The sequence below is a fragment of the Acomys minous genome (genome assembly GCF_964271855.1).
Source record: "Acomys minous genome assembly, chromosome: 18".
Lineage (NCBI taxonomy): Eukaryota > Metazoa > Chordata > Mammalia > Rodentia > Muridae > Acomys > Acomys minous.
In genome coordinates, this window is record NC_140501.1 from 55,351,929 (window position 1) to 55,373,992 (window position 22,064).

Here is a 22,064-nt window from a genome sequence, read left to right on the forward strand (position 1 = left end):
GGCACTCCCTAATGCCCTAGAGCATCTCCGTCAGTTACACAACATCCAAAGGGATTCCTGGAGCGGGGAGATGAGACAGTGACGGCGAAGCATGGAGGGAGCAAACCAAACCTCAGGGTGAAAGTCTCATGGACGTACGTGCACACAGAATCTCAAAATCAGGTCAAGCTGCTGTCTCCAAACTGCTAATTTACTGACCATGCCTTCCACAGCCAGTGTGATGAGTAACCTTCCCCATGAGGTATGGAAATAGTATGGGAACCATTTTAGATGAGGAAACTGAGTCTGATAGACCTAAGCAGGTTACAGAGGAAACTCTCTTGAGTTTGGACACAATTCAAGCATGCCGACTTCTTACCTTTCACCCAAACCATCCTTTGTCCACTTTGATTGATGATTTGAGTTTCTTTTCCTTTTTGTTTGTTTTTTTTTTTTTTTTTTTGGTGTGTGTGTGGGGGGGTTTGTTTTTTGTTTGTTTGTTTATTTGTTTCTTTTTCTTTTTTGGAACAGCAGCTTCTGGCCATGAGCAAGGAAGCAAAATAAACAAAGAACTTTTTTTTTAATATCAGCACCAAAGGAAGTTTAAAAGAAGCTGTCTTGTGCTCCTTTATCAACCATTCTGTGTTACAGAGACAGCAGCTTTCACAAAAAAAAAAAAAAAAGAAAGAAAAGAAAAGAAAAGAAAAAAGAAAAAAAAGGGGGGGGGGGAGAACAAGAGAGCTCGTCCCAGAGATTGGAAGACCGGCAGCTCATCCCACCTGTCGGTGTCCATCTCTAAGGTTCATTACTCTCCAGAGAGCCAGCAGGTCTAGGGGAGCATACTATTTTTGTAGAGGAATGATCAACTCCCACCAAAGCTGCATCAGAGCCGCCATTACATAACTACAGAACCACAGTGGTACATCTGTATCCACATTGATTGACACATGTGTACATACGTTCACACCTCTGACTGCACTGGCACGGAAGACTTGAAAGAAGTCCTGGCACTGTTATTTGCTGCCAAGTGGCCACCTTGAGTGGAGTTACATGACCAAAAAGCACCACGAGAAAAGGCACCACAGGTTTCAAGAAGTTAAATCTTGTGTTGTTACGGCTCTGACCTCACCATGGTGGGGGCACAGACAGGTCATTCAAATTTAGCAAGGACCCTAAAGCCTTTGAGTCAAAAGACCTCATCCCGCATACACCTGCCGATCCCAGCTCAATGAGACTGAGGAGCTACGAGCCTGACATTGTCCTTTTCTGTGGCTACTGGAAAAGGAAAAACATTTCTGAGTCTGAAACTTAAAAACGGGAGTTTCTCAGACACTGGAATCCCCAAAGGGGAAGCAAGGAAATCTTTATGTCATGGTAACTTGGTTTTAATGAATTAAAAAAGAAAAAGAAAGGAATGATGCAAGGGAGGAGGGGGACCTATTACATCCACGTCCAGTTAGCCACAAGTAGCACCAAATGGAGATTACTGAAGACAGACAGATGTCCACGCGTGTCCACACAACTGAGGGCCATGCATATTGACTTAGAATCCACATTTCTCCATCCTGAGAGTTTGGCTAAGAAAAGGGAACTCACTGGCCATCTGGAACATTAAGGATTCCATAGGGCACTGGAAAACCAGGAGGGTGTTGCTGAGTGGATACAGCGGCCTTTTAATTTCCCTCAGTATAACTGGCCGGCCCTGAAAACCCCTTCTGTTTTTGACTCCAGGTGAAAGCAACACTCCTGGTTGGCATGAGTATTTACACCGTGCCACGAAAGTGGGTGCGGGGGCCAGGATTCAGAGCCCCCAGCAATGGCTGGCTGTCTTTGCCTGGTTCTAAGTCTAGGGTGGAACAGAAGAGTCCACTGGCTGTGCTGGTGGATCCTGCAGGCCTCAAGTCTTTTTCTCTACCACCGAAGCCCAAGGATGACAAGCCAGAGAGACCTGGGACCGAAATTGTGATGGCTCTCTGCACAGGGACCTCTCCGCTTGCTGGTGATGGCTCTCTGCACAGGGACCTCTCCGCTGGCTGGTGGTAGTGGGAGTGTGGCATGGCAGCCCATCTCTGTAGTTCGCTGATGTAAACGTTATTCTTGATTTTTTTTTCTGCCTTCATGGTTGGCAAATCCTAACGCTTAGCTGAGCCTCAAGTGGCATTTTCGTTTCTGCAGGTGGTTAAGTAAAATGGTAGCTACAGTTATATATTCAAATGTACCTTGGGGCAGGAGCAGCAAGGGACAAACAAGCAGTTTCTATTTGCCAGAGAAACCTCCAATAGCATCCTGGGACCAAAGGGGGTGGGGAAGCAGCCACCTACTCACTCTTTACTTGGGCCTTCTCTGGAAGACTGTCTGTCTGCCACTGGTGTAGGGACACGATCCTTTTTCTCCTCCCTAGGGTTTCTAGAACTTCTTTCTGGGTGGGCACCGGCCTCGAGGACACCCCCTTGCCTTGCCGCTGCCTCACGGCTCCAGGTGCTCCTGATTATAGCAGTGGGTGCCTGAAAGCTCATATCTGCACTATCTCTGCTGGTGCTGCTGCTTCTGGCCAACTTAGTCATCATTACTGTCTCCCCAAATGACACTGGGTGGAATCCACGGCACCGAGGGGCTGTAGGCTAGGGTACCACGATGGAACCCAGTGACAGGCTCAGCTGGGAAGCTGCTTCCTCTAAGTCTTTCCTCATCACCAAGGTCATGTGCTCCCTCCCGTGGAACTGGCCAGAGTCTGCCCATGCTTCTGTGTGATGACCAGATTCTACCGTGATCTACAGGATGTTCCATGCCCAAGTCAGGCATCTTGAGTATTTTAAAACTGAAACAAGCCTTTTTGGAAGGAAAAAAAATGATGAGTAGAAAAGGCTACATAATTGGCCCAAGGTCACAGAGCTCACATCTAATGATTTCTCACTGGGAGTCTGTATGCTGGCCTGTGGTGACAAGTTGAAATTCACTTCCAGTCTCTAGGCCTCTGACATCTTCCCTCTTTCCTGCTTTACCCACATGCCAGGGCTATGTTTGGCATATACCAGTGTAGACAAATAATGGCTTCTTTAGTCTCCCTCCAAAGGGAAGTGCACTAATTCCATAATGCATATCCCTGGGTGCGCTTCTTCCCACCCTTCTCAAGGTGCACATGCGCAACATGTGTGCAGGACTGACTAAAGGCAAGATTACCGCCAAGCCCTTCCTGATGCCTAGGCCAAGCTACTTCTACACTGGCAGGCTTCACTGAAATGGCGGCGAGAAACTGGCTCATTTACACTGTGTCCGGTGCAGGGTTTGATTATCCATACATGGCTGTGGAGCTGAGAGTCTGGAGAGCTCAGCTGATTGGCTCTGCTCACTGGAGATGGTGGTTAATGTTGGCAGAATCAAGGGTAAGGGAGGCACGTGCAGAGCGTGGGACGCTGCAGTCCACTCACTCACCTCCTCTCTTGGGGAAGAAGTGACCGTCAGGGATAGAGAGGAGCAAGGGAGAGGAAAGAACCCCTGTGGACATATGGAGCATTTATGCCTGGGGAGGGGAAGCCTCTGGCTTCATATAATCAGCTTGGAAATGCCGTGGTCTAGGTCTTCACCTTTCATGGATGGGAGATGCCAGATCATTTGGTCTGTGGGGCCTGGAATCTCAAGATTAACCACAACTCTCTTCTGTTGAAACCCAAGATCATGATGAAAACTCATTTCTCAAACCACCAGTGCCCATAGAGGACATGAGGTCAGTGTGGCGGGACACACTGAGGTTAGCCTTTCAGGAAAATTACCAACGGTATATACACTCAAGTCTCCAAACGACCTGAGAAGTTTGACTCCTTTAGCCCTATAAAAGAGCTGGCTAGCAGTGCCTGGACCATTATTGGGGACAGCTGGAAAAGCCTCCAAAAGGAAAGCTTGCACAGGTGTAAGAAAATGACCCCAGCTTGCTACCCTTCTGAGGAAACTAGATTCTTGTGTCCTGGTGGAAGGGTTGAGTTCAGAAGGCTCAAGAAAAGCCAGAGCACAACAGAGGGGGTCAGTGAGGCAGGAAGCCAGTGCCAGAGCTTGTTATCGGGAAGACAGTGGGCCAGGAAATGCTGGAACTTGGGGGGTGAGAGTGGGGTAGGTATTTGCTTTGAATGAAAAACAACTGCACCGACCTGATGACACCAAGAGATGACAGGGAGACCTCAGCAGCATCACTTCCTGTTTCTCCTCCTCTCTCTGTCCCTGTCTTTTCCTCCCTCTTGTTCTGCCCCTCCCTTCTTGTCTTTCTTCTCCCATACCTCTGTCCCTCCCTCCCTTCCTCCCTCTTTTTCTTTCTTTCTTCTTTCCTTCCTTTTCTGAATATATTATTTTCTGTAACAAGTCTGTAATTTTCTTAACAGCCAAAGCCCAAGGTTGGATAGTTCAGTAGTTTTCCTGAAAGTTTGTTTTTCCAGAAAAATGCTCTGCAGATGGGGAAAGATAATGGAGATGTTACTTCTAGTTGGAGTTGGTAACAAAAGTCCTACCAATGTTTCCAGGGCCTGAAGATGGACTAGACTTGGATGTAATAAGTCCCATGTGACTCTGGGGTTATGAAGACAACAGGGGTGAGGGAAAGGAAGAGAAATGGCTGGAGGGAGGCACACATAAGGACTGGCAGCACGGGAGGAACGTCTTTCGGAATCAACAACACAGGGTAAGAAGTGCTTGTCCACACTGGGAAAAGGACAGTGACGTAGCTGGAAGTTCAGAAGGCTCGACACTGAAGCTACCCTTGCCAAGGAGTTAGGAATGTAAGCACAAGGACATGTCTGCTGGAACTCCTCAGGTGCCACTCCAGACCTCTCTGGTCCTTATCCAAGATGAATAACCACCCTCCGCCCCCACCCTTCACTCTGTCACTTCTCCCTTCTCTAAAGAAAAAACAGCAACTCTTTCCATTTTCAAAATAATAGGTGGTTTCATTCTGGTTCTAAAAATAAAGAGGATGCTCCCACTGGGCTCTGAGGAGGCTCTCTCATGGCAAGAAAGTTTCTGGAGACTCCGGGACATAGCCCTGCAGACACTGCAAAGTTAATAGGCCAAGAGTGTTTCCAGGAAGCCTGGATCTGTGGCTGCAATCTCTACTTGCTCAGCTCAGAAGAAGTTGTTTCTCTGCTGAAACGCATGAACCTGCGGCACAGTGCTCCCTGAACAACTTGAGATGTGCTATTTGTTAGAAGACACAGTTGGCCCATAACATGTGTTGGGACGGGAAGAGCTCCATGCACATGGAAAAGCAAATGAGAAATTTAAACGGGCTTTGTTTTGTGCGAGATTTGAAAATCTCCTCCCCCCCTTCCCCCCTACCTCCCCCACCAAAATACAAAAGAAAACAAGACAGTCTCACAGTTTGTTTTCTGGCAAAGATCCTCATCTTTGGAAGCCAAGACATTCCAGTAAACAGAGTACCAGACTTCCCAAGGAAACAAACAAACCAAAAAGTACCAAGCTATTCCAGGATGGCCACAGGGACTTGCTCTCTGGATCTTAAAAAAGGAGAGGGCAGTCGCTCCCACACTGAGCCTAGGAGGAATAACTAAAATAACAACCAACGCGATAAGCGCTGGTCCCAGGATGCACCAGTTCGTACCCGCCTTCATCTTCCCACAAAGGGAAGAGAGCTCAGGAACACATTCTCTGACAGAAGCCAGGAGTCAGAAAGGCCTGCTCTCCAAGTCCTCTGAAAAGAGAGTGGCCTTCCTGGGAGCAGAACAATAATACAGCCCCACACTCAGACAACGCCACAATGCTATTCTGCGTTATCATTTTAAAATATACTTAAAAGAAAGGGGAGAAGGAATTAGCCTGTGATCTTTTTTCCTGCATATAGCATGGCACCTTGTATCCAGTCAGTGCTTAATTAGTGCTGAAAAAGACATCAAATAGAAAGCAAACTTAATAATCATAACACTGTTATCCTCAAAGTGCTTTACCAGACCTTAGACTGCTTTACCCTCACAACACCCCTGTGAGGTAGGTAAGCAATATTCTCATGGCACAGAAAGAGAAATTGGCCCCAGAGTGACTTGACTTGGGTACATTTTCAAAAGGGCAGAGTCTTGCAATTTCCAGTGACACAATCTGTCCATGAGAAAGCACCATGCTTTTATTTAAATGCTTTCTCCGACCCTTTTGTGAAAACAAAGAAAACGCTTAAAGACATCACTCTGTAAAATCAATTTCCTGTGTTTGAAAAGAATACACTTCGCTGTTTCTTCCCTCAGGGAACTGGAAGCACTGACCAGCTGGGCACGATTTCCTTCAGTATACTTCCGGGATCCTGCCTCATCCTTATCGCTTGCCTACCATCCTTTGAGGCGCTCCGTGGCTCCAAGGTTCCGTCTTCTGAATCCCTGTTCACAAGTGCGGCAGGATCCTTTTGTGAGTCAGAATGAACACAGATGGGCACAGAGGCGCAGCAGGGGGTCTCTGAATTCCTTCCTTTCAGTTGCCATCTGAAATACCTTGTGGGAACAGATAAGGCCTGTGGGGCTGGCCTTGCTACACACAATCAGACACAAACTCAAAGGAGCTATTACTGACTTTCAGATTGTGGCTGGTTGATCCTTTGCACCGAATAGCATTAACTTTGCAGACCAGAGTCAGAACAGGTGCGAGGGAGTCCGACCAGGGCTCCATGGTCAAGGGCAGAGGAATTTGGCAGCAGTACCCAAGACCTGCCCTTGAGAACACTCTGTTCGTCTGGGGCAGTCTCAGAAAGTGACTTGTCTTTCTTTTTGTAGTTTTTGGTGAGAATTTCTATGCCAGAGCAGACCTGGCTAGGACCATATTGACTGACCCATGGGAACTGGAGCCTCTACAGTTCTCTTTTGCAAGACGGTTCTCAGAACCAATTTAGAATTGGTATCATGGCTGCAGCCCTGAGTGCTTAGGTCCTTCATGGCTCCCACCTGCTCTCACTCTGGGTTAGGTCCTAAGAACAATGAAGTTCTTAAGACAGGTCTGTTTTCTTGTTCCAAGTGTATCTTGGTATTTGAAATGATAACAGTCAAACCATAGTGTTAAAAAAAAAAAAAGAGGAGGGGAGAAAAAGAAATTGAAATTAACTTTTTCAATTCAAATTGTGAGGGGGAACATATCCCAATTTAGGAAAAGAGAAAGAAAAGAAAAAGAAAAACAACTGCATGCCACTCCCTGGTTCCACCTATCTCTGAAGCTTTGCCTGCAGGGTCCAGGCAAAGCACACTGGGGAGTGGTGAAGACCCACAGTATGCATGACCATTTGTAGCTGACAAGATAGGTGCTGGGAAAGCACATTTGGGGCGTTCTGTACTCTGCAGGGGGCTGGTGGGGGATGACTTCATTTGACAAGGGAAACCTCAAGGCTTTGAGCAAAGGCAAGAGCCCCTTCCTTCCCAAAGAGCTGCTGGCTACCTCCCTCGCCATCCCAGACCCTCTCTGCCCATCCCACTTCGTTGTCTGTCAGGCGCTCAGTGAATATCCACTTCCAGAAGCACACTCTCCTATATTTTCTCTGGACTCTCAGGGAAAAGTTACATTATGGGACTTAAGAACTGACAGATGCCCAGCAGGATCCAGGTGACCAGATGTCCCCAGCTGGATGCTACAGTACTGAGTTAGCAGTGCTGTGACGTAGCTGACAATTCCAGGGCTCTCTCCCTGTGCACATGTCCTCCCTGCTTACCTCCTAGCTTCTGAGTGTTACGTGTCTCTGAAACCTCCTCCTTTTCCATACTTCTGGTTCCCAAGGAATGGGGTCACCCCTGTTCCTGTGAGATGCTTTCAAGGCAGGGAGCGTTGGTCGAATCATCAGAGCATCCCTGAGCAGGAGGGAGAGCAGGAGTGCCCTGCCCACCATCCACCTCACTGATGGAGAAACCAAGGCACCAAGAGATGAAATGAATTAGCCGTGATCACAGTGGAGCCCTGTGGCCCTTCTTGGTCTGTCTTGCTCTAGGCAAAGCGCCTAGGAAGTATGACACTAAAACGAGTCTGCAAGCCTGAGGACGTCAGGCCTATATTGAGGATGGACTAGAGTCTGATGGCAGACTGCTCATTTGGTTCCACGGTGACAGATGGCCAAAGGTTACTTAGAGACAGGTGCTCTCCAGTTACCAGCCAGCACTGTACCAAGAGGGGGAAGTCATAAATATCTTCCCGCCCCCCTTGCCTTGAGGGTGATGTTCTAGAAGCCATCCTCCCTGAAGGCAGGAACAGAGATTTCTGACTGACTTTAGTTTGAGGAGGGGGTTAGGGACTCCTGCTGGAGACCAGCAAGGACAGCATCTCTCTCCTACTTGGGCATACACATTTTCTTTCATGCGATGGGGCACCCCAGGGCAAGTGTCCCTAGGCCCTTGCCTGCTCCTGTTCCTGTGGTCTATTCTTAGCCCTTGACACAGGTGCTGGCCAGGAGAAGGGGAACCACCCGCAGAGGCAGTCTGTCTGCTGCTCTCTGGAGCCATCATTAATAGCCCTCATGACCTTTGGCTCCAGAACACTCCCGCTGTGTCCTGCCAGTCACTGCAAAGAAAGGGATAGAGAGAAAGAAGCAGGCGATGCCTGGGTGTTGAGTAAGCCAGAAAGATGCATGTGAGCAGAGGAGAAAGCTGGGACTAGGTCAAGTCCATATCTTGCAGCCAGTAGCAACAGATACAGCGTTTGCAGTGAGAAACGGAAACCTTTAGGACAGCCAGGGATGGGGAGGGTGAGGCAAACGTCACTACATCTTCCTTTTCCTGGGGGTTAGGGGTGGGGTGGGGGGAAAGAGTGACAGAAAACCTATAAGGAAATGCACTTGCCTTTTACATTGTTATACAATTCCAAGTTGAGACAGGCACATGTTGACTTAGGATGCTCTTATGAGCGGATAAGGCTTGCAGTTGGATAACCATTATCAATGTCACATTCCAGAGCCTGGCCTGTAGATGAGAAAGGAAGGCTGCCCAAACTTGGACCAGGCTCAGTTTGAGAAGAAGAGATAGGGTCAGGGCATATTTGGATCTAGATGAGCGCCCTCCCCCCTTCCAATAATGCCTATCTCATGTCCAACCGGACCTTGATGAAAGGTGCAAATACTGAGCCTAGGTTGCTTCTTACAGGGGGCTAAGTTATGTCTTGAGAAGAGGAGAGCCCAGCAGGTATTTGAGACCACAATGCCTAGAACTGCTCCCTGGCAGGCTGAGGGGTTGACTCCTCAGAGTCCTTTCCTTCTCCTATGCATTGTCTTTCTCAGATTTCCCTGGTGGTTTTCCAAGCAGCTCTAGAAGTGCCACTTGAAGCCATGGAATTACACTGACCCCTCTTCCCTTTACATGTCAAATCTGTAGCCTAATCAGGTGGGGGTTATTTCTGTATTTGCCAATTGCTGGGCAAATGGATGCAAGATGGCCACCTGCATCCCAAGACATAGCACTGCAGGGCATTGGAGCCCTGAGCATACTCCAGCCCCATTCTCTTCTGGACTTCTACCCACCAAGCCTGCACACACAAGCCGGTAGAGAACATTCTTCCTCAGGTGTAGAAGCATCAAGGCTTGGGGTTCATGAGAGACCCAGGTGGTGAGGGGCAAACTAGATGAAGGGAAAAGGAAGCCATGAGTTCTTTCCCAGGCATGAGGAACTGCAAAGGGGCACCTGACTTTCTAGGAGGAGACGAGCATCTAGGTGGTGACAGCAGATCTGGATGGAGGAGGAAGAGTGGAGGACATTATGTGATTTGGTGCTCTTAAAAATACTATGTTTTTCTGGGAATTGGATTTGTATTGGGTCTAAAGGCCCTATCATGGAAGGCTACATGACCAGGACAGTTGTTCTTGGGACCAGACAGGATCTATCCTCTTTTAGCCACCATGGGACCCTAGGGGGCCAGTGATGTTGAGAGGTCATGGGGCCACAAAGAATTGAGTGATTCTCTATCTGCAGAGTAGTATACAGGGGTCTTTTCAGGCCACAGGGAAATGTGTCTTCCCATGATTAGGACAGATGGAGCCTGCTATCTCCCAGCCCTCAGTCTACCTTCGTGTGTTTCTCCTAGCATCCCTGGTTCCAAACACAAGACAAATCTGACCTCAGAGAGCAGGGAGGCATTTTGTAGAGATAGATTGTCTTTGAGGTATCAAAAACTTTAGGGGCAAATGGAGTCCACAGGAGCAGATTTGATGGGTTTAGATCCTCTTAACTTCCCCTGTCATGTCCTTGAAAGACCTGAAGATTCCCAAGGCAGATCCATCGAAGCTGGCTGGGGTACGGGGTGGGAGCAAGGCATTTCGAAACAATGCCAACAAACTGATCTCATTGCACTGGTAGGACAGTGTTTCTTAGAACAAGAGAAAGAGCCAACTGTTCTGTGGGGTTAGGAGAGTGGAATATGGGGGTCTACAGGCATATTCTATGGTGGGGGGCCACATGAAAAGAAAGAACAAGGTACCAACAGGCTTATCTATCAAAGCTAAATATTAGGAGTTGGTCAGTTGCCATCAAGACATCCAGAGAACGACATAGGTGTAGAGATTTCTGTTGCAAGCCGTATCGGTTGCAGCTGAGGAAAACTTAGATGGATCTTGTTAACCCAGGAAAGGAAAGGTTATCTGGAGCCTAGACACTGATCGGATGGTGAGAGCAGATTGCCAGGGGGTGATGACATGCATGCCTCCGTGCAGTGGTCCTGCTGTGAGGTGCCCAGGTCATCCGAGAGGAGGACACTGATAATGTGTGTGAGGTTCTTTAGTGACCCTTGAGAGCCAGCCAGTTACCAATGGCCTCTGAAGGGGAAGGACACCAGAAGACATCATGGGAAGTAATGCCTCAGAACAATGGAGTTCAGAGGTGGGGCTCTCTACAAGATGGGGCGATGCTGCCAGAGGAAACAGGTCTAGTCTCTCTCAGTCCTTACTTGCCCCACCCCCACCCCTGCCTTGTTCCCTGCTGTTTGGCTTATAGAGGTGCATTTTCAGCTGAGTTATTGGGAAAGGTAGGACCTGTTGGAGGAGTTTGGGAGAAGTCAGGAATGCTGTCAAAGGAAGGAAGGCCAAAGCCACCGCAGCTGAAGCAAAGGGCTGGTGAGAAGCCCATGACCACTTCCTCCTTCACCTTCCAGGGCTCGGGCCTCCTTAAACTGGACACTGTGCTCCCAGCCAATACCCACAATTCCTAAGTTCTGTGTATACACGGACTTGTGCACCTGTGCTAAAGAGAGAGTGGTCCCACAGAGGCGGCAGGCCAAAGCCAGTGGTGGGATCAGAGTAAGAGATAAAATGGAGATGTGTCTAACACTAGGCAAACAAGCAGAGTGGTAGAGGCACAGAGGGGACAGGTGGCCCTGAACAACTTCAAGGAAGCTATCCGGACCTGGGACAGACAAGAACTGGGGCCAGAGCTAGCCAAAGGGATGCCCTGCCACCCCACAAATGGAGTCATCTTCCCCAGCCTGAGCAGAGTATAGAGTGGAGCTTGGGGGGGGGGGGAGCTTGGGGGTGGAGCCCCAGCAGGGACCGAAGAGTAAACAGGTCTCCTAGGGAGCTCCCTTTATTCACCTCTCTCTCTCTCTCTCTCTCTCTCTCTCTCTCTCTCTCTCTCTCTCTCTCACACACACACACACACACACACACACACACACACACACACACACAGCTCCAAGCAGTTCCTCTCTCCCTGTCTTGTCCCCTGCTAGGCAGGCAGCCTAGCTGGTCTTCACTGCAGCCCAGGTGTGCTCTGTTGTGTCCTGCTTCCCCGAGCAGGGACCAGGCAAGACCCCCTAAAGGCTCCCTATTAGGGAGGTCCTGCAAATTAGGCAACATATGAGATAAGAAGGTGGAACCAAGGAGGGAACACTTAGTTTCACAACTGATATAATGTTTTATAGATTTGAGAAAAGAAAAAGAATGTCAAATAAACCATGAAGGGGTGGCAAAGAGAGGCTTTTTTTGACTATGTATTTAAAATAAAATTTAAAAATTCCTCAAACATAAAAAAATTTTTTCCTCAGCTTTTGAACTTCTCTTAAGAATAGCTCAGTGTGAGGTCTCGCACCCTGAACAGTTAATCCAGAATTAAAAAAAAAAACAATCGCAACCACAGACAACAAAGACTAACAGTATGGTCTTAAAAATACTGTGTATGTATATATAGATATATATATATTTACACATATATATCTTTTGTGGAGATATTTTTCTTTTTATGATTAAATTTCTTTTTTTTTCTTTTTTTCTTTTTTCTTTTTTCTTTTTTTTTTCTTTTTTCTGTGCCCAAGTAGAGACAGAATGGTATTGAAATAATACCCTAAAACAGAAATACTCTTTAAAGGAACAGTACCTTCCAAAAACAAATTAAAAATTTCACAAATGGCCAAGCATACTTGTGACACCTCCAGAAATTCAACAAGGTATAGTGAGAAAATAAATTTGATTCAAATCCTCACCCAAGCCGCTGGGCCTGGATGACCAGCCTCTGCCTCTGGGGTGGGGATTTGCTCTCTAGGTAGATGGCCACACACAGATGCCACCTACCCACCTTACCATACCAACCCTCTCCTTCCCCTCCCCCAGCTACCACCGTATTTACCTCACTTCAGCTTTATGTATTTCTGGCAAGACCTTGCAGCAGGTGTACACACACACACACACACACACACACACACACACACACACACACACACACACACACACACACACACACAGTCCACTCACCCCAAATGCACCAGGCTGAATGAGTCTCAGCCAGCCACACTGACAGAAGCACCAGTCTGTGAAATGGGTCAGTTAATATGATTTGACTTTTTATATAGATAGATAGATAGATAAATATTCTAGTGTTCCTCTTTGTGTGTATTTTTTTTTTTTGAAGCACAAATGAAAAATGAAAAATTCTTTCCAGATCAATTTAAGGCTTCCCACCAAATGAAAAGAGAAGAGGCCTTACACACTGCCACACATCACACACACACACACACACACACACACACACACACTCCCTTTTCAGCCTTAAAATGACGGAAGAGATCATTGTTGCCAGTCATGGATTAAGTATTGTGCCTTTAAATTGATGACGTCCTTTTTGCTACCACGCCGAGTGTTATCATTGCTGATTCTCTTTGATGGCGCTCATGGACAGCTCCTTTGATCTGCTTTTAGAATTTACCAAATTGGGTGTTCATGGGGGGTTTCATTCTCTTTTTCTGTTATTGTTGTTGTTGTTATATTTGTTTGTTTTTGCACGGGAAAACAATGCAGTCCTTGCTAGGCAAATGTTAAAATGGCACATAGTCAGCCTTCCAGTAGCTTTTCCGGCCAGTGGAGATTCCAAGTAGCCCTTTAGCTTCTAAAAGGCTTTGCAAACTGCGGAAGGGGGCAAGATAAATTGAACAAAGAGAGGGGGTTGTATGCCTTTGCTTTTGGTCAATTTGCTTGTTTGTTTTCCAATACAAGTCATCAGATAGGAAGGATTGTTTTGGTATCTGTTTGCTGTTTTAATTTGCTTGCTTTGTTGGTAGATTTTGTTTCATTTGATTATTTGTTTATTTATTTTTTTTTCTCTCCTGGTGCAAAAGTTACCAGAGAGTTTTGTGTGAGAAAACATGACAGTACCTAAAGAAACTCAGCACCTAAGGGCATAAGGCAGTTGAAGGTTTTTGTTTGTTTGTTTTGTTTGTTTTGTTTTGTTTTGTTTTGTTCTCTCAATCAGCACCAATCCCATAAATGATCTACACTTGGTGTAAAGTATAAAACTCTTTTTTTGTTTGTTTGTTTTGTTTCTTTTGGAGAGGAGCTTAGCTAGCTGGTCCTTCTCCATCCTAGGAACTGTAGTGTGGGATTATTTAGTTGTTCTTTTTTTGTTTTCAATACTGTTTCTTATGTGTAAAAAACAAAAGAAAGGTTTCCTTTTTGTTTGTACTTACAAAACATAGAGAATATCTTTGTATACATAGAGTGACTGGAAAGAAAGCTTATCTGAAGGGGATGTGACTTATTGATCTTTTTGTAGTGTTGGTGTTGGTGGCGGTGGCGGTGGTTGGTGGTTCTGTGTATTGGGTCAGGGGAAGGGAGGGTTATATTTCTTGCAGGCGGCGTTGACCGCAACCAAACTTAAGGTCCCCTTCTCCATCTGGGTCAAGGTGTTCTAGAGTGAAGACTCATACTGCAGCAGCTCATAGAGCAGAGGCCCATCTCGGTAGCGAATGCCCACTGCGGTGGGGGTGACATACTGCAGGATGTTAATAGTCCTCCGCAGCCTCCTGTCTACAAAGTGCGCATCCCAGGCTGGGTACCGCTTTCTTGGCATGTCAATCTTAATCAGGGGCCCTTCTGGGTGGTAAGGACGCCCTGACGGGGTGGAGGGCCCCATGGGTCTCACTTGGAATACGGGCAGGCAAGTATCAGCCGTGAGGTCCTCCTGCTGTTCCGTCACGGCTCTGGTGGGCGTGACCTGGGTCCCCCGGTACCCAGGGGTCTGAGGTGCCATAGGCTCAACATCGGGGGGCAAAGGGATGCCCCAGAGCAGCTCGGCACAACAGGAGCTGGCAAAGACCTTAGCCCGCGGTCCCATGGGATGCAACACGCCATAGTATAAGAGCATGAGCGTAATCCCAGCCACAAAGCTAACGAAGACACAACACAGTGCTGGCACGGCATAGGAGTCAGTGCTCTCCGGGTTTCTGTAAAAATACCAAAGGAACGTCAAGGCAGCATTCTCGGTCAAGACTATCGTATAGTATGCGAACATTCGGTATCGAGTCCGCCCTTCCTTGACGTTAAACCAGCAGAAAATGTACACGATCCCTACCACCATGTTGAAGAGGATTTCCTCCCACTTGGACATGCAGAAGTCTGTCCCACCATGGATGATCCAGAAGGCCATGGCGCACCAGTGCACCACCACGAAGATCCCGAAATACAGCTGGAAGATGGAAGCAAAGAGGGCGAAAGAGATAACTCGGGATGAGATGGTGAAGAGGCGCCAGAAGAGGTGGATGAGGGCCCCTCTGTAACTCATGCTCTTCTTGTCGTCCCTGGAGTCCCGCAGCAGCTTGTGATAGGAAGCTAGCACCCAAGCCAGGGACATCAGGGAAGTCACAGAGGAGACACCTGCCAAAAAGACACAAACCCACACAGTTAAAACCTCACATATCTACCGTGGGTGCGGCGGGACTGCTGGCTGAAGAGACGCCCATGCACACCAGAATCTAAGGAGGAGGGAGAGACGAACAAAATCAGGCACTGGACCAAGCGACCGGAGTCCCCTGCTGCATCCTACAGCTGTGGGTGTCTGAGGTGGGTTTCAACAACCCCATTTGCACTTTGGGAGCCTTCAGGCTTAGGAGTAGAGTGGAGACGCCCCGCTTGGGCTGGAGTTGGGAAATGGGGGCAACATCTAAGTTGAACAGGCCACTCACTCTCTACCTTAAGGGTCCTTGTTGCTTGTGGATTCGTTGCCAGCAGTGGTGTCCCCTTCCTCAGAAGTCACAAGAACCTACAGAAGTGATCTTGGGTTTGTGGAAGCCCACTGATAGCCACCCTCGCTCAAGCTACTGTCCCATCATTCTTTTCTGTGAAAGTGCTGGGGTACCTCACTCAAGGTCCCAAGTACCCTTCCACTCAGTCTTTCTGTCCATCAGCCACCTGGGATATCCTTCCCCCCACCCCCAGGAGATCACGAATGTCACTCTATTGACCTCTTGCAAACACTCTTAGAATCTCTTGTTTTCTCAGTAGCCCCTGCCAGGTTGTGCCCCTTCCTCTGGCCTCCCTCCCAGGTTAGCAACCACCTCCTCCTTTGAGAGTACTTCCCCTCAGGGTTTTGCTGATGTGTTTCAGGCCTCTGTGGTTCATCTCCAGAAAATCCTCCAGCACTCAAAGATTCTTGGAACTTGCATGTCTCTGACCCCTGGAAACACTCAAATTTCTCTAAAGCAATTTTCGTTCTAACTTTGCTTAATCGGTGTGTGTGAACAATCATATGAAACAACAGTGATAGCAGCTGTTTATGATCCAATCCACCCATGAACAAGTAGTCATCCACCAGGCACAATGTCCTCTCACACAGGATTCTCCCATCATCCCTGAATTGCTCGTGTATAGCCCGAGCCTAGCACCCCTTGTGTGGTCCTTCCCAAAATTCAGAACTAAGAATCTGGAGGCCCAGCTATCATCTCACTGATAGTCTCCTTAACAAACTGTCTATTCTCACAAGCACAATTCTCCTATTACTGTCTTCCAAGCCCAAATCAACACTATGCTACCCACTAGCATTAAAGTCAGATTCAGGCACTCAAGGGACTAAGAAAGATGGCTTCAAGGAGGAACCAAAGTCCTTCCACTTTCTCGTCCCAGAATTATGATACTGCCCATCTCACAAATCTCCCTTCTTTCCTCTTCTTTTGGTCTCACATTGTAAAATAGTATGACAGGAGCCATAGCAAACCCAGCATGTGGAAAACATGGAGAACATTGGACATCTGGATGTCTGGCTACTACCAGGAACATGTGCTGCTGCTGTCACATCAATGAAGATAACAAAACAAACAGGAGGGATGAGGCATGAGCCCAACTTCTCCATGGAAACCAACTGAGAAAACTATCCTGAGAGCCGCGATGGTGGATTTTTCATCCAACTTTTCTGGAAAGTTCTATAATGGATACTTGCATGAACGTTTGTGGCTGCTAGGTTGCAGTTGTCATAGGAGTCACTTGACTTGGGTGTGGATTTCCAGAGGTCAGGGAGCAGGAAGTCTCACCACTGTAGCTCATATCAAGAGTAGTCCCTAGTACACTCGGAGAAAGTTCCTTTCAAACATCTTTGTGACGCCATTGCTACCTGACTAGCCTTCCTTCCTTCCTATCTACCTTGAGTTGGGGTATTTCTAAGTAGCCTAGGACAGTCCCAAACTTACTACTATAGCTCAGGTCATCCTGATCCAATCCCCAGAGTTCTAATGACTGAACTCATTTCTTTTTGATTTTCTGTGTGCATGCACAGATGTGTGTGTGTGTGTGTGTGTGTGTGTGTGTGTGTTTGTGTGTGTGTGTGTGTTCATGTGCCTCTACGTGCATGTAGAGGCAGGAGGTCAACTTTGGGTGACATTCCTTAGGTGAGGGACACTTTAGGTTTGGAGATGGGGCCTCTCATTGAGGCTTGGGGTTACCAAGGAGGCTAGGCTGGCTGACTGGTGACCTCCAGGGATCCCCTTGTCTCTACTCCAACACTGCGATCACAAGGCTCTTTATGTGGACTGAGGATGGAACTGAAGTCCTCCTGCTTGCATGGAAAGCACTTTATTGAAGGGGCAGTCTTCCTGGCCCCTGAATTCATTTCTTCCCACTCCCCCCCCCCAATTTCTTTCCTTCTTTCTTTCTCTCTGTCTTTCTTATTTTTATTTTGTTATTTTATTTTATTTTTTGAGACAGGGTTTCTCTATATAACTGCCCTGGCTGTTCTTGAACTCATTTTATAGACCAGACTGGCCTCAAACTCACAGAGATCCTCTTGTCTCCATCTCTCAAGTGCTGGGGTTCAAGTCTTGTGCCACCACGCTGGGCTTTGAACCCATTTTTTGATGCTCATGTTTAAGCACCTAGTGGGAATTGTCAAGACTTGTCTGTCAAAGGAGTTTTATGAAAGTTAAGTAGGAGGAAGGTTTGGCTTGGGTGCTCTTTTTAACACAATGAAAACGACGATGCCCCTATTATTTTCCACTCAGCATGAGTGCTGAGCTCATAGAGAATGAAAACCAGCTGCGCTTTTGCCAGAACATGACCTTGCTTTGTTTAATTCTAAGCACGACTTTGAGTAGAGTTGGGGTGCCAGAGCAGTCTGGCCTTTGGCCTTCACAGTTCTAATCTTACCATTCTGTGTGTGGCCACATTACCCCCATGCTGAGTACAGGGTTTTCACTGTGTATTGATCACCAGCAACAGCCAAATTCCACACTCCACCTCCCTGTCTCCCAGTTATCCGTGCTCCACCTCCCTGCCTCCTGGTTATCCGTCCTCCACCTCCCTGTCTACTGGTTATCCGTGCCCCACCTCCCTGTCTCCTGGTTATCCGTCCTCCACCTCCCTGCCTCCTGGTTATCCGTCCTCCACCTCCCTGTCTCCTGGTTATCCGTGCTCCATCTCCCAGTCTCCCAGTTATCCATGCTCTACCTCCCTGTCTCCCGGTTATCCGTGCTGCACCTCCCTGTCTCCCGGTTATCCATGCTCCACCTCCCTGTCTCCCGGTTATCCGTGCTCCACCTCCCTGTCTCCCGGCTATCCGTGCTCCACCTCCCTGTCTCCCAGTTATCCGTGCCTCTTCCTGATCCATTGCTATGGTCTGGGCTCTGTTCTTGTCTTACCCTTTGTGGCACTGAAGTTGCTGTCTCTGCAACTAGGCAGAACCTAGTTCTTGGATGGGGATTCTGGGTTTTCTCTACAGAGCATGGTGCAGATGTTCTTCAAACACTGCACAGCATCACCACTGGCCCATAAAGAAGGCTCTGGAAATGGCCATATGGGGATGGAGAAGCTGAGGTCATGGGGAGTGCTGAATTATAACAGGAAGCCCTTTGGTCTCAACTCACAACCCCAGTTATTTCTGGTTTGGTAAATCTGCAATTACCACATGGCTTATGGAAGGGTAGTTCCTCACACGTGCTTCTCAGCCCCCTCAACCTCCAGCAAGCAGAGCTGCAGGAGTTTAGAGCCTTGCCCAAGACTACCCTGAGGACCAGTGACCATGCAACGTAGCATAGCTTCCTCTTCTTGCTACCTCGTGCTGCTGCTTGCTGGCTCTCTGTCTCTTCTCCGTCTTGTCATTCTGATAGTTGGATTTTTTTTTTTAAAGTTCTCAAGGTCATTTGTAATGAAGGTTATTGGGCTGCTTCAGTGGCAAGAATGTGTTCCATTTCATAGCCACTGGCTTCTTGGGGGCCTGAAATGACCCTCTTTGTCTTTGGGAGCACAAATAGCCCTCCAGGTCAAAGGGCATGCACGCCGCTAGAGCCTTGGCAGTGGGAGTGGCAGGCAGGTATGGAGTGTGAAGATGGCCCTTTACCTGCACAGAGCAGGGATTGTGAGGAAGGAGAGTGGCCTGGAGATGTCTAAACCTTCACTCCCACCACTTTCTAGTTCACCACATCACCAAAATATTCCCAGCTCTACCTAAGGCTCCAGCATGTTTCATGCAAAGTTGGTGGTGGCCGAAGGCCTTAGTCCATCTCATAGAATTGCTGAGAAAGCCAGCCTTAGAAGGCTCCATGCAGGAAATAGGTTTCCCTCTGGAGGTTCACCAGACTGTGCCCTTTATCCTCCATGGGCTTAGGAGCCCATAGTATAGGTATCAGATACGGGTTCAACCCATGGGACTCCTCTAAACTCGGCTGCAACACTGGACATCCTGTTGATTGATGGAATAGCTGTCCACGGTTTGGCCAGGCCACACCTGCATCCTTTCTTTGGATAAAGTGTGTAGCCTCGCCAACCCATGGAACCATTAGTTCAACTGTTTGATGGCAAGCCATTAGCTGAGGGCAGCCAAATGATTGAGGGGATACAAGTGGGGCTGACAAACCAGGACAGAAGATGGGCTTCGTCTGTGTTGTAACACTCCAGGTCAACGCCCAGCTGTCCAAGAGAACACAGGCACGGCCCTCGGAGCTCCAACATTCAAGTCACAATCTTATTAGGGGGACCCTGTGGAGGCTGTACTTGTCATGGGCTGAACTTGGTCCTCCGAGCTGCCGTGTTGAAGTTCTCACCTAGTCCTCGTACCTAGGAATGTGGAGATGGATTTTGATTGTTGTTTCAGAGACATGGTCTCACCTTTTCACTCAGGTTGGCCTCAAACTCACAATCCTGCTACTTCTGCCCCTTGGGCACTGAGATTGCAGGCATGTGCCACCATGTCCAGCTTAAGTGAAACGGGTGTTTACAGAGAAGGTTAAGGCAAAATGAGATGAGATGGGCATTCCTAGTCCAGCACGACTAATGTTCCCATAGAAAAGGAAAAGAAGTCACAAGAGACACAAGGGACACACAAAACACGGAGGAGGACGGCATGAGAACCTGGCAAAGGTATCGCCTATAATCTAAGGAGAGAGGCCTCAGGAGAAGCCATCCATTGACAGCTTGATCCAGAATTCCAGTCTCTCAGACTGTGAGGAGGTCATTTCTGCTATGGAGGCCGTTCAGCCTGTGTCACTCTGTGATGGTGCCCATGGTAAACTAGTGTAGTTTTTTATTTAATTCATTTTCAAAAGTTATTTTTTTAATGTGTGTGTGTCTGTATGTGAACTGGGTGTGTAAGGATATCTGGGGAGACCAGAAGATGGCACCAGAACCCCCAGAATGCAGTTATAGACAGTTGTGAGCAACTTAGTATGGCTTCTGGGAACCTAACCCAAGTCATCTCCAAGAGAAGCAAGTGCTTTAACCATTGAGCCATCTTTCCATCAAGGACCCACCACCTGCTCAGCCAATCCTTGTTTGTATTTTTCTTACACCAACTTTCTTCTTTGGCAATCTTCCCTCAGCTCTCAAAATGCCTTCATTTTCCTACATTTTAAAAAGCCTAGTGCCTGTTTGGGAACAGTCCAGAAAAATACAAGGTGGCTGTGCCCACCAAATCACCAAGCATCGCTCACTCACTCCTTCCTCACTCCACCCAGGTGACACAGAGGTAAGCATGCTCCACATGGACCTCCTCTTCAGGCGTGTGGGGTGGAGGAATTAAGCATTACAGGCACCTTCTGTGGGGTAGATGCAGATGGAGAGTGACTCAGCCAAGGTCATACAGCTGATAAGCCAGGGGCCATGTCTCTCCACTGAGTCAGAATTGGCACGGCTTCAGCGATTCCGAATGGTGGCTGTTATGCCAAAGGCTTAAAATTACCACATGGAAACATATACAACACAGACTAGTAGTTAATGCTACTAACCAGGGCTCCACCGAGATGTGCTGAGGGCTAGCCAGTACTCTGCCGATCTAGACCCACAATCCCAGCCAACACCCCTAACATTAGGACCTACTGTCCTTCTTGGAAATCTTGGTAGATAGTTATGTAAATAAGGATAGTTCCACCTGGGGACAAGCCAGAGCTACCTCTAGAAGCAGCGTGCTCCCTGGTCACTAGATAGAGCTTTATCCCATTAAGCAAATGGGAAACCTCTCAAAGTGCATTCCCAGGGAATCACTCTAGGTTGAACAGTGTCCCCTGACCACCATCTTTCCTAAGCAATAGCAGACTCAGAAAACAGCTCCCATTTGCCTGTGAATGTATGCATGTTATATATTAGTTCTTTTTAGATTTAGGATGAAGATGATGAAGATGATGATGATGATGATGATGATGATGACGACGAGACAACAACAACAACTTAAACACTGTGGCTTTTTCAGGTCAAGCAGTTAGGAAGTTGTGGATGTAGGATTTGAACACAGATTTATTAAAAATCTAAGACTTAGATTGTTTTTTAATTACTGGGAAAATGATAGCTCTTCAACTTCACCCACGAAATAATGATCTGACATTTGAGATTGTATATTCTTGTTTTTTAGTTTGGCTATCCCTCTTCAACTGTCATCTCTGTGAACACTGGCTGTGGGCCTGCAGAATTGAACACCCACCCCTGTGAAGTTCTCTCTGAGAGTTCACACTTGGTGGTACTGACACTTGTGCTCCATCATTCTTGCCTGGGCTTTTAGGATGGCCCCCTAACTGGTCTCCCTGAGTCTGTTCTTGTCTCCACAAACACTCTAGAATAACCAGTAGCTGCTCCCTGGAGGCCCACAGCCCACAAACAGCCAGGATAAGTTAACCATAAGCCTCCAAAAGCCATAGAATCATCACCGTAGGGGTAGCCTGCTATGACTGGTGGGTCACATTCCCCGAGTACAGCTGTGGCCCTCAGCTGGACCTTCAGGGTTCCACTCAAGCCGTTAGCTGAGTGAGGTAGCCAAATGATTGAGCGAATCAAGTGGGGCTGACAAACCAGGACAGAAGATGGGCGTCGCCTGTGTTGGAACACTCCAGGTCAACGCCCAGTTGTTCCTGAGGTATGGAAGCTTCCATAAGTTCCTTTGTTCTCCCTGGAGTCCATTCCTGCCAACTCCCCCCCA

The 22,064-nt window shown here is 47.8% G+C and overlaps 1 protein-coding gene across 1 annotated transcript in view; it reads right to left on the reverse strand.

Moving 5' to 3' along the window:
* Window positions 1-403: 403 nt before the first annotated feature.
* XKR6 (XK related 6) overlaps window positions 404-22,064 on the reverse strand; it is a 221,551-nt gene continuing 199,890 nt past the window's right edge. Inside the window, exon 3 of the mRNA XM_084768302.1 lies at window positions 404-15,055. Coding sequence (XP_084624428.1) covers window positions 14,091-15,055 — 965 coding nt within the window. The 3' untranslated portion in view covers window positions 404-14,090. The remainder of the gene's footprint in view (window positions 15,056-22,064) is intronic.